Source organism: Solanum verrucosum, unplaced genomic scaffold, assembly GCF_900185275.1.
Source record: "Solanum verrucosum unplaced genomic scaffold, falcon-dt-bn FXZP01000261.1, whole genome shotgun sequence".
NCBI classification, from domain to species: Eukaryota; Viridiplantae; Streptophyta; class Magnoliopsida; order Solanales; family Solanaceae; genus Solanum; species Solanum verrucosum.
In genome coordinates this window covers 6,296,595-6,309,903 of record NW_026019969.1, presented here as the reverse complement: position 1 = coordinate 6,309,903, position 13,309 = coordinate 6,296,595, and the positions used below count along the sequence as shown (strand labels likewise).

General features: G+C 31.0%; 2 protein-coding genes across 2 annotated transcripts in view; one reads left to right on the top strand and one right to left on the bottom strand.

Annotated features, from left to right (window-relative positions):
* The window catches only part of LOC125815184 (serine/arginine-rich splicing factor SR30), a 64,562-nt gene that overhangs the window by 30,700 nt on the left and 20,553 nt on the right, over positions 1-13,309 (top strand). The window lies entirely within an intron of this gene.
* LOC125815199 (60S ribosomal protein L22-3-like) lies at positions 11,326-13,224 on the bottom strand. The gene is made up of 3 exons (XM_049494612.1): positions 13,093-13,224; positions 12,741-13,004; positions 11,326-11,594 (listed from the first exon to the last, which is right to left on the bottom strand). Exons 2-3 carry the CDS (start codon positions 12,971-12,973, stop codon positions 11,450-11,452), a joined length of 378 nt encoding a protein of 125 aa, XP_049350569.1. The 5' UTR covers positions 12,974-13,004; positions 13,093-13,224; the 3' UTR covers positions 11,326-11,449.

The following is a 13,309-nucleotide window of genomic DNA, read 5'->3' as shown; positions in this document are numbered from 1 at the left end:
ATAAAATATTTAATTTTTTTTATATAGATATCAAGTAAAATAAAACAGGAGAAAATATATATGTGCATGATTATATATATCCTTGCACATCGACCAGATCCAAGCGCGTGTCTTTGCTCATAGACAGTCCATACTCACAGTGTATTTTGCTAATATTCCGCCCCTCACAAAATACCTATCACCAATACCGCTCTGTCGGAAAATATGCTTTGATTAATTATATTTTCTAACATAAAAATCATAAGGCTTTCATTGACACCAATAACAATCAAAAGGAAATGTTTTTCAAAATATCAATATTTTAGCATTTAATGGGATCTTTTATTAATATTTTCAATATTTATTAAAAATGTCAATATTTTAGTTTGTTATTCTTTTGATTTATGTATTTTTTATTTGTTTGAGTTGAAAGAATACAATTATTTAATAACATAAAGGAGAAAATCATGGGAGAAAATATTTTTTTAAAAGGAACATAACACTTAAAATTTTCATCAGTTACAATTTCAAAAGTGATTGATTGTATTCATTTCAATATGGTGATATGTGTATTTGTATTCATTATGGTTTTCATGTTTGAGTTTGTCTAATGACATTTGTATTTCTTTATTTGTTTGTATTCATTCTAATAGGTTACCAAATGGATTTGTAGTTATTTAGAATGATATTTGTATCCACAAATAAAAATATAAATAAAATATTTGTATCCATATATACTTATGTATTATGTAATCTGTGTTCATTAAGAAAGGATACAACATTGATTTTGTATATTTTTCAAAAACGTATATTCTTTCTTAAAATTCCAACAAATTTGTATTCCAATCATCAAAACATACAAATTTACAATCTTAATAACAATCAAAATTTGTATTTTAAAATATATTGTATTTCATGACAAAAAAAAGTATTTCTTACAAATGCTGAGTAAAAAATATATATAAATTAACAAACAAAAATTAATATAAATACAATTCTGTTACAATTTTGCAACGTTGACTCTCTCCTTTTTCTTCTTCTTCTTCTTCTGCTATGTTCCTTTTTTTTTAATTTTGTTTTCACCAAATCCAAATTTGAATCCGTATTCACTTGTGCATTAGTAACCTATAAGAAAAAATTGAAATTATTAAATATGAATGTATAAAAAATCAAACAATATATGATGTATGAATGCTAATGTAGATTACTACAATCTGCTGAATCTCAAATATGTAAACAAACTCACAAAAAAATCGAAAAAAGGACAGAAAATCAGAAATACATAAAATCCAAAATACAAAAATATTTGGTGAATATGAAAACAAAATCAGAAGAAAAGTCACAAAATATTTGGTGATTTCGAAATTACCTTTATCAATTGAGAGATTTCTTGAATTAATTGATAGATATCTTGAACAAATTGGAAGAAAATGGAAGAGTTAATTTTTCATGAACAATGAATGAGAGAAAAATGGGAAAACGTGAAGAGAGAGAATATTGACTTGAGTTAAAACCTAGAAAGAATGATAATGGATAATAAAGGTGTTTCTTTTATCTTTTTTATTGGTTAGTGGTGTAGAAATTGATTCAATTTGAGATTGTTTTAAGAAATAAAAGGAAAGGAAAATAGTTATTAAAAAAATAGTGAAGTCAAATTTATTTATTTTTTGTTTAAAAAAAAATTAACAATGAGATCACACCAAATTGATCATTACACAAAAATAGGACTTGTTGATAAACAATAAAGCCCATGTGTCAAAATTAAATTGAGCTGTTTTTTCTTAAAAGTTTTTATTATTATATTCCTAATTCTTTTGTTAGTGAGACTTAAAATCATAGAGTAGTTTGTAATGACATTGCCCAAATGTGTTAGAATATGTAAAAACTGGCATATGAACGTCAGGTTAGCAGGAAACTTTGTTTTATGTTGGCTAAGGTACGTACAAGGCTGCATTTAGATCTTCGTGGACCACCTTTGAGTGTAACAAGCAGCTTATAGCTAGTACATCAATTCTCTTAACAAAATCTAACAAAAGATACTCTGATCTATACTTTTAGGACCACCCACAATCTTATCTCCAATGTTTTTTCCCAACACCAAATATTGAAACATGAAAATTTGACATTTGTTTCAACATGCATCATACGTGGAAAAAAAAATTGAAGTTCTATAAGTGAGTTTTTAAAAAGCAATTTTCGAAATATATATCTGAATATACATTTTCAAAATGTATGGTTAAACTTTAGCTTACTTCTGTTGCTTGGAATCGGGAAGATTAGACCTTAATTGATTGTTTTTTTCTCTTTTGGAGTTCAAAGAAGTGGCTAACATATACGAGCTGAAGTTCAAAATTGCAACCAAGAATATATAAACAATTATACTAGTAGAATAAAGAGTACGAACAATTTTTTTCTTACACTATAATTACAAGATGCAATAATTTTGAAGTACAAGATGTCAAATGTCATATTAAGTTGAAGCAGAACACTATGGGTATAGCCTAGACAGACTCCTTTAAGCCATACTGCATATATAGGACCACAATTAGCTCCATGTTTGGTCCATCTCCCTTCATTGCCACCTAAAAACAGCATGACAAAATTGACCTATAAATCTATATAGCTTTCCTTCTTCTTAAACATTATGTTATATAAATAGAAAACACAACTGTCAATTCTCTATAGAAACCCTGCAAAAAAAAAGTTGTAAATAATATAATGAAAATTATTTGTTCTACTCTGTTTAATTAAGGGCATAGTCATGCATGCCATTACTCGTTAATATTCCCTTCGTATATAGAGTATACTTTAAAAAAATAACGTTAATTACAACAATTGCGTCTTGAGTCACATTAGGTCAAAATAAGTTAGGATTTCGTCTAAATTGTGAAGAATCTTGAGAGCAGAGGAGGTAGGAAACTCGGGTTGGAGAAGGAGAACACGTGCAAAATACATGCATTACCAATAGTAATGCATATATCGTCGAATACAAGAATTTGCACGTGCCCTGCTTCTCCAACTTGAGCTACCCACCCATTATTGCCAATATTTCCATAAAAGTACCAAAGCTAACTCTACAAATTCAGCAACCAAAAACAAAAAGAAGGTATTTTCTTGCATTGTGTGAGGGAATTGTTCATTTTTGAACTTAAGGTGACAAATAAGAAGTTTGGGGTAGCTCAAGTATTTATAGCTGGAAAAAGATGTGAGGGTGTGGTGGGGGTGGGGGTGGGGTGGGGTGATGAATAAATAAAAAGATAGACAGAATTAAAGTAAAGAGGGACAAGAAGAGTTAAAGCTTGGAGTCTTGGAGTGGGCAAATCTTTAAAGACCCCATAGGTGAAGCAATCAAGTAAACAAGTGAAAAGGGGCTATCAAAATTGTCTTTTTGGCTCATTGATTTTGATTTTTCAATACCAATTGATGCTGTGGAGTAAAAAGTCTATCCATCACTTTGCAAAAAATTAAAACACACCATCCCATCCCATCCCATCCCATCCCCCACTCTTTATAACATTACCACACAATACTATACTCTACTACAATTTACTAGAGGAAAAAAAGGAGGATTGATGGGATAAAAGAGATTTCAAAACAGAGGGAAAAAAGTATTCACAAGTACTATAGATGATAATTTTTTATTTTTTTTGCAATGAAATGCCCAAACATCAATCTCTTTTGATTGCAGCCTTGTTTGTGTGGACGTGTTGCATACGTTTACATGTTCAAAGTGTATGGCTTGCATTTCAAACCTATCAAAGCACGAAATATTACTCCCTCCGTTTGAAAAAGAATGACCTAGTTTAACTTGGAACAGAGTTTAAGAAAAGAGAGAAAACTTTTTAATCTTATGGTTCTAAATTAAAGTTATGTCAAATGTACCAAAATGCATATTAATCTTGTGGCCTTAAACATGTCACGTGAAAAGTTAAAGTTAAAATGTTGCCAAAAAAGATAAATGGTAGTAATTCTTTTTTAAACATACTAAAAAGAAAATTAAACCATTCTTTTTTAAACAGAGGGAGTATTAGATTTGACCTCCTATTTGACACCTCCATTTTACCCCCAATTCAACCCTAGTGAACTTTTTTAGTTTCCTTCTTTTTCAATTGACATTTGAAATTGGATTATGACAAAAAATTTCGCTTTTCTCATTCTGTGCCTAATGAAAGAATTTACATCCACATAAATATATGTGATTTGTTTTAGATCGTAAGTTTCTATCACTCTTTTTTCCTTCTTCAACTTTGTAACTATGTTTACGGGATTTAATTGATTTCAGTGTAGGATTGATCCAAATGGTACTAAAAATAGCAAAGGGAAAGAAAGATTTAGAAAAGAAGGAAATAGGATGTAGTATAAGCTAAGGGATATTGAAGGCTACAAGTATACTGAATGTTCCTGCTGCAGCTAAGCCTGCACACTGCCAAACTATAATAAATATTTTATTGCCACGACTGACCAAATTCAGAACTACACCCGTGTCATCAAACAATTATTTATGACTTTTAATTATTATTAATGTTGACCAATTGGGAAAGTAAGTGATGAATGATGACGCCACACACCACTCCACCAATGAACCTACAGCAGAATATTAGGTGGGTAATATGAGCCGGTTAGATTGAAATTGAACTGACCAAAACAAGTTGAATTAATAAATCGACAGGTCTATTACAAGAGTTAAGATGAATTTGGATTTTGAATTACGCTATACATATTAAACTTAAATTAGTCCAAAAATTATTTGAGCTAACATGTAAATTTGAATATACATATTAAACTTAAATTAGTCCAATATTTTAGATAGACTATAGCAACAACAATAACATATTTTGTGTGGTTCCAAAAATGGAATTTGGTGAAGGTGAGTTATATGTAAATTTTTGTAGATATCAAAATTTTGTGAGACTCTAAAAACGAGTTCACTTTAATTAAAGTTCTTGGATGCTACTCAACCATAAATCATATAACCTATGTCTATATAAAGAGTAATGTATTTCCTTGAAGATGCGTCTCAAAAATTTTATAAATTGATAAAATAATCACAAAGAGATCAAGATGAGATCGCATACTAATCTTGACTACCAAATACTTCTAGAACTTAATTCAAGAATTACACCACTAACACCACTCGAATCACAAAGAAATTTTGGAAAAGAATAATCGAAAGAATATAAAAATTTATACTCATAATCGTGATAAATAAAATCATAATTTATATTTGCTTTGTGATTACAGAAAATTTACGACAAACAACCTTATTTCTATTTCTTGTGAATAGAAAATTATTTTAAAAAAACCATTAATTCTTTCGAGATTAATCAAATTTTATAATTTAAACTTAAGTGAATCATATTTTCACGAAATAAAGTGTACAATTTGATTGACAAGATTTAGATGGTAACAGAGAGAAAGAGAGACGTGTTGATTTTTGCAAGAAAGAGAAAAAAGGGATTTGAGTAGCAGGAATACAAGTCTTACCTGAGCAAGGTAAGAAAATGCACGTAGAGGGGTTGCGTGTTCTGCGCGAGTTATTCACCTCACTATTAATTACTTCCACCATTTCAATTTCATCGCCTTATATTAATTTGATACTAAATTTAATAAAGTAAAAAAAGTTAATTTTATAATTTACAATAACAAAATACGTAGAATGTTGAAATTATTCTTTAATTTTGTGTCTTAAATATTTTATGTAAAAAGTTAAAATTTAAAAATTGTTAGACTAGAATTAAAAAAAAGGAAAAAGGACAAATATACCTCCGAACTATCGTAAATGGTATGCATATATCCTTCGTCATACTTTTGGGACATTGGTGCCTCCGTCGTCCAAAAACTAGAGCATATATATCATTTTATACTAACGGACATACACGTGTCATAATCTTATCCACCGACCTGACATTTATTAGGATCGACTGATTAAATTGTGTCACGTGTCCCTATTTAGTCTTCCGTTAGAGTGAAGGACATATATGCTCTAGTTTTTGGACAGCATGGGCATCAATGTACCAAAAGTATGACAGGATATCTGCATACCATTTACGATAGTTCATAAGTATATTTATCGTATTTCCAAAAAAAATAAAAATGGATGAGTATATTACAATGTCATTTTGTACATAGTTCTAAGAACAAATGGAAATTGTAAACCAATTTTTTCTTTTTTATTTTATAAAATTTTGTAGATGGGTAAAAACATGATATTTGAATAGTGCAGCCTGTAACAGCATTGTTTTGGCATAGTGCATAATTTATTTAGTATGTTTTTGAGGAAGGCAGGGGAGTCCCAAGATAGATATGATTCTCTAAGTTTAGCAAAGGAAAGGTTTTGCTTCTTCCAGTATACCACCTCTAACTCGTAGCACTTTTCCCCCATGAATTCTGAGGGGTAATTTATGTCTTTTCTCTTCCCCCCACCTTAAATTTTTCTTCTCATCAATCATCCTCAATACTTCCCTCACGTTAAATAAAATTGTACTCTTTCGGTATTGTTTGATTTGACACAAAAATTTAAAAAATTAAAATAACTTTAAAAATTTAGAACCTAAAATAAATTATTATTTTTTGTGTATTTATAAATTATTTCATTAATGATAATATAAGTATCTTAAAGTATAGTTGGTTGTGTTGGATAATTGGTGGATGGTTTGAAGGACGAATGTTGGAGGGCAGCTTATTAGAGCGGGTGCTCTGTGTGGTATTTTTTATGTTTATGTTTGTACTTGTTCTGTAGTAGGATCAGCCCTTTTGCTTAGTATGTCGAGGGTGGATTAATGAATGACTGCTTTAGCTCTATCGACAGAGTCCCCGCGTAAAGTTCTGACCCTTGCTTAAAGCTCTGCTCTGAAAATTATTACTAAATATAGAAATGTGTTAATATTATTTTTTGAATAAACTAAAAAAAATATGTCACGTAAATTAGGTCACAACAAGTATTTATTCAAAAATTGTTATGCCCAATCCTTTTGATTTTGGACAAATCAATGAATATTAACTAGTTAGCTCATTTTGATCAATCCAAATTAATTTTATTTGATAATTAAACAAATTATAAGAAAACAAACAAAAATTTAAAAAACAAGATTTTATAAAAATTGTTCAGGTGTGTTTAGTTTATTTAATTTTGGAAAAACTACAGAATATGGCAAACATTAATATATATTTAAAATAACTAGCTATAGTTTTTTTTTTTTATGTTATATGGATATAACTACACAATAAATAGCAAAGTTAATTATATACAAATAATAGGAAAGTTATTAAATATTAAATAGGAAAATTATTATTACAAGGATAATTAATTATGTCTAGGCACATTTTATGTGATCAATTTTTCATTTTTATCTTCATTAATATATATTTTCTCCTTCATCAATATTACTATATCACATATTCTCAAATTTTCCTACCATATTCCTTCCAATTTATGATCTTTTTGATGATTCTAGGAGCAATTTTTGTGATTTGAATTCATCAAGTATCTTTGAATTGATTTTTCTTTCTCTTTTTATGAAGATTATATTTGTATCCATCTTTGTTTTCATCTATTTTTATAGGGGTTCGATTGAAGAATTATTTTGTTTTCTCCATTGCAATGGTTATAGTTATAAAAAAAAGTAGTAAAGGAAGAACATGAGCAAAAAGAGATTGAGGTTTGTGTGATTGTGATTTGAATTCATCAAGTATCTTTTACGTAATTGATTTTTTCTCTCTTTTTTATAAAGATTATATTTGTATCCATCTACATTTTCATCTATTTTTATAGGGGTTCGATTGAAGAATTGTTTTGTTTTCTCCATTACAATGATTATAGTTATTACAAGGATAATTAATTATGTCTAGGCACATTTTTGGATAATGATTCATTTATTCATTTTGCCTATTTTGATACGAGCCAATACAATTCAAATTACTCATTTGTCACTCCTACCATTGAGTAGTTGGTTATTAAATTAAATAAATATTTCCTATGTAATAAGAAGCCTCCGTATTGAACGATTTTATTTTCTTCTCCGTATTGATGATGTCTTATTTGAATATTAACACTTGGTTTTGAACATCTTGACGATGAGGATCATATCGATAGCTCAATGTATTACTTGTTATTTTTTAGCCGGGGCGAAGCTAATAACTTTAGCCAATCTCCTATTTCAGGGACATTTGTGTTAGGTAGGCCTTGGAATCACTGATTAGTCGAATGATCCCATCTCTCTAGCCTATCATTTGTTGGTCGATCCGGCTGGCGGCTCCTGCATCTCCTGCCTCTCTATGGGCCCCCCTTTTTTTAGACTAGTTTGCTGCTAGGAGTCCCTAGAGTCGAATTAATAATCAATAGAAGTCCCTACAAATTTGACCGAACATAATAACTTTGGATCAAATTTTATGTTTTTATATAAAAAAAAATCATCAAAATGTATATAAATTGAATTCAGAACCAATTTTCTAATATTGATATCACTATCATAAAACCTAAAATTCATTAAGTTCAAATTCTTCCTCTGCCTATATTTAACTCAATGCAAGTTTGAGATGAGAGATACATACATTTCGTCATGTAGATCTTTATAATAATTTACAATTAATTAATCATTTCATGTCATAACTTTTTTCTTTGGGAGGTTATATATATTAAGAAAATGCTTACTAGTTACAACTAGAGCTAGACGTCAAAATTGTTGACCCAATTGGATATCTAAGAAATGAAGAAAATAGCAATGTGAGAGAGGTGAATTTGAGATCAACAATCAACATGTTCGTGATGAGTTTGATCTTATTATATGTATATATTTTTAAAAAAATTCTCGCATATATATATACATAATTTGAACTAAAAGCAACGTGTTCAACTGAGCGGATCATCACCATTCACCACAGAACGTACCCTAGATCCTTTTGTGAGATAAAGAGCACGGAATAACCAAGTTAGCAAGTCAATGACAACATATATATATAAAAAGCAAGCAAACTCTTAAATGTTGCTTACATTGGATTAAATAGTACAGCAGAGCAGAGGAGACCAGCAATGCTTCTGTTTCTTCCTTTTATTGTCTTTACTTCAGTTAAGTCGCTTTCTAAGTAATTTACTGTCTCGTTTTACATTCACCTCAAACTTTTAATCTTGTATCCAAATTTACCTTTTTGAGTTATATTACTCTCTAAAATTGGAATTTAAACTGCCTTGTCATGCAAAAAAACAATTTATTTATTTTTTAATTTAGACACTCATTTAGTGGTAAATTGACTCTCTAATCATTGAGTGGCAATCTTTCATTTGCTTGATCTCTTCGATGGAGGATTTATTTTCTCAATAATATATCCTAATTTTCCCCCTAATTCTTCTTTTGATGATCGATTTAACTTCTAATAAAAAAAAGATAAACCTTATTTATATTTCATTTCTTCAACAAATTTAGTAATGAGCATAACACAATCCCATTATTCCGATGGACAGCAGAACTATGTAACTGGAACCTGCACTTAGATATACGTTTCAATAGCTAGTAGTCTCTCAAGAACTTGCAGCATTTAAATTATGAATCCCCCCCACCCCCCACCCCAGTGAGGACAAGAAATTAGTTTACTTGTAGCTACGATAAAAACTACAAATGAAGTAGCATGAGTTTTACCTAAATTTTCATTTAGTACAATATTACGCGCAGACGACATCATAAAATGCATATATGATAGTGAAATTCCTGCTTCTCACATTCAAAGCAATAAAAACTGATGAAGGAATCTTTACCAACTCTGCTAAGCCAGCTAATTGAAACATTACTAGCACTTTGCAATTTGGGGTGTCAAGATGAGCCAAAATATAGGTAATTATTCAAGACGGTCTAGAATTTTATGTGTTGGGTTTCAAAATATTTTGAATTCAGTCAATTTCAATTTTCAACCCGATCAAACCTTAAACATTTTAAAAGAATTTTCAATTGAGCAAAATTTAATCACCAACTTAATCCGTTTTAGTACTTTCTATTTTATATAATGTATGTTTCATATTGAAGGTTGAATTATTATGTATCTTATATTTTCTAGGATTTATCAATTCATTTATAACTTTTTATTTATGATTTTCTTGAATTGAAATTCAAATTGTGGTTAAAAAGGATAAGCAACAATATGTTGAAATTACCGAGATTAAGTGGGTCAAAAAAGATCATGACCCAACTCAATTTTTAAGCCTTTTTAGCCCAAATAAATTTGAACAGGTCATAACCCAACCCGATTTCTATTTCAATCTATTTTAATAACTCATATGTCAACCCAACCCACCCACTTGATACCCCTACCTCAAGTCTTCAACCCATGTCATAGAGATTGAAGCGTGTTACTATTTTTTTTTGCTTCTAAGACCGGGTTTTTATGAACGAACATATCATCTAATCCTTCTGTTTCAAACAAAAGCACGTGTTCTTTGGCTTGTCTAGTAACGTCTTGCCACAAGACATAGCAAGTGATCTCAAACTAATGTAGGAGCATAAAATTTTTAATAAATAGTCGAGAAAAGTATTGAAAACACACTAAGCGGGAGTGTATTTAAATTCAGTTAGTCCAGTAAAGATGTTATAAATAATTTGCATCAAGTTCAAAATGTCTAAAATACTCCTCCCTAAAAAGAGAAGTGGGAACCCATCTTGGTGTCCCTTTACAATAGCAAGAAACCTAAATTACAACATGCGACATGACGATCTACCGGAATTGCCAATGCTATAAATAATGGAGTTTCTACCCTATGCATGTAGTTTTGGCACGATCTGCTCTAAGTTCTAAAAACAGATAAAATTTGAGGCTGAAGATAAAAATAATAATAAGTGCATCCAGAGGGAAAGAACTTGTATTCGAGGAAAAGTAGCAATTAAGAGATATAGCATGATATATACTATCTAATATTCTTCTAGTATTGTTTTGGTTTAACCAATAATACTTGAGAAGTCGTTAGCTTCCAAGCTTTTTTTCTACTTCAATTAATACTATAATGAATTCAACTTCATATATAAGCATAAAATAAATCACAACACCGCACACTACAAAGCTACTCAAGCATCAAAAATGAGGTCCTTACCTACAACAATTTGGAAACGTTCAGATAGCAACTTAGCAACATTTTACACCAGCAAAGCTAAGTACTGATAAGGTCAATTATATTCTTGCAAATGCAGTGAAAAAGCAACCAGCAAGTATATCCTTGATCAGAAGCAATCTCTAAATAGCAAACGTTTAGAAAACAATAGGAGAAGATTGATAATTCACCCCTAAAACATTGCATTGCAGGAGAAATAAACCAACTACAAGATAGCTAGCTAATCACATTCTCCATTTAGGGGCAAAGAGCATAGTTTATAACTTCATTGACAAAATTGTAAATAACGTCTCAAAAGGCAAAAAAAATCCAGATAATTAAGAGCTACAAAACTAAAGTTCAACAAAGGACGTTCTATCAAGCTGACCAATTCAAGCCTTCTCAGTCTTCCTCCTCAGCCTCATTGTCAGCAATGTTGAAGTACCTCAACTCATAAACATTACGGTCCTTGTTTGAGGAAATTACTCGGAGCCAATCACGGACACTGTTCTTCTTTAAATACTTCTTAGTCAAGTATTTCAAATACCTGATCAAAATAGCAAACATTACCACATAGAACACAATGGATGAAAAAAAATTTATAACAAAAAAGCTACAGCAAAATATGGCGAATCACAACAGTTGTAATATCCAAATTATAGTGAAAATAAGCTCATAGCAAGCTCTCATGACAGGGGTAGTTAAGACGACCCCTGTACTGCAAAATAAACACTAGCTGGACAATTACAACAGGATTAACCAATCAGATTTATGATTAAAATGAAACTGAAGTAAATTAAATTCCCAGACATGAGCCAAATATGCAAATTTACCCACAAAAAGCTATGCAGTATTATAGGACCGTAGCAATGCAGTATAATAGGACCGTAAATTGAATTGCCAAGCAAGCTTTTGACAAATGAATCCAACATAGATGTTGCTCTGGACCTCAACGCTGCCAAAATTACTTTACCTCCAACTTTGTTTTTTGTTAAAGACAAATAAAAAAACGGACCAAAGAATATGATCCACTCAAATGAAAAGTGACTTTTGGTGAACCATTCTACACTGCACTACACAATAAATTGCTATCTGCCACTGCACATGAAGCAAAGGAACCCAGTCACAAGATCAGCTTCAAACTTCAGCATCAATTCATCTTTATGCCAACCAACACTATGTTATCCAATGGATTTGAACAATACTACTTCCACAAGTCAGCCTTCTGAGCTAATTTATCCAAGGACTTTATTCTGTTTTGGGTAATATATACAATTATCCAACGCAGGTAATTGATACATCCTCAGCCGGTGACTTTATTGTTTTGTATTGAAAATTTAATTCTTTCTATCAGCTCCACATAATTTCTATTCACATTTTCCATATGCCCAAAACTCCAAATATATGGATAGAAATATAAACCTAAAGACTAGTTATCATCAACACATCTGACCCTATTATTAGTTCTTCATCAGGAATACCGTATATAGAAAATTAACAATGGATTGAACATTCAAATTAGTACATTGAGACTATCCATAAATCTTAATTCATAATCAAATAGCATCGCCAATTTATAATAATAAGTTTAGAACTTGTACTCGCCACAGTATTCAAAAATGTAACAGTTCCGTATCTACATAAACAGATACAGGATAGAAGCATCGGTCAACAACAAAGGTGAAAGCCTTACCTCTTGGAGAAGGTGCTATCGGAGGTGACGGTGATTTTGGTTTTGTCACGTGTGACAGTCACGGAGTCACCAAGAGCTCCAGCCTTTCCTCCAACCTTGATGCGCTCCTGAAGAAACTTCTCCAAAGAGGCGATTTCCATGATGTTGTCCTCAACAGGCTTTGCGCAATCGATCACGAAGGTGGCTCCCTTCTTCTTCCCACCCTTGGTGGCTCCGCTGCTTCCTTTACTCATCTTCTCCGACGATTACAGGAAAAAACCCTACCTGCATTTCCACGAAAAACACATAAGTATCACACATCAAAGAATCGAACTGTCAAACGAAATTAGGAAGAGGGAATCAGATAACTGACCTGAAAAGCTGCGGCGATTTGGGAGGAACAATGAGAAGAGAAATGGCTAGGGTTTCTGAGCGTGGGGTTTATATATTACTGAGTGAGATTTTATGTTTCTGTGGACCGTCGTTGCGGTCCATCAGAATTTTGGGCTAATGTTATGAGTCCACTCGCCTAGGCCCATTATTATTAGTAAGAATTTCGCAAGCTTGAGTGTACATTAAAAAAGGTAAAT

Bases quoted from the DNA above. Each gene is read 5' to 3' on its own strand.
- LOC125815199 (XM_049494612.1), bottom strand. From the start codon at position 12,973: ATGAGTAAAGGAAGCAGCGGAGCCACCAAGGGTGGGAAGAAGAAGGGA. The intron at 11,595-12,740 runs GTAAGGCTTTCA...TATTTTGATCAG, and splicing joins GATAGCACCTTCTCCAAGAG to GTATTTGAAATACTTGACTA.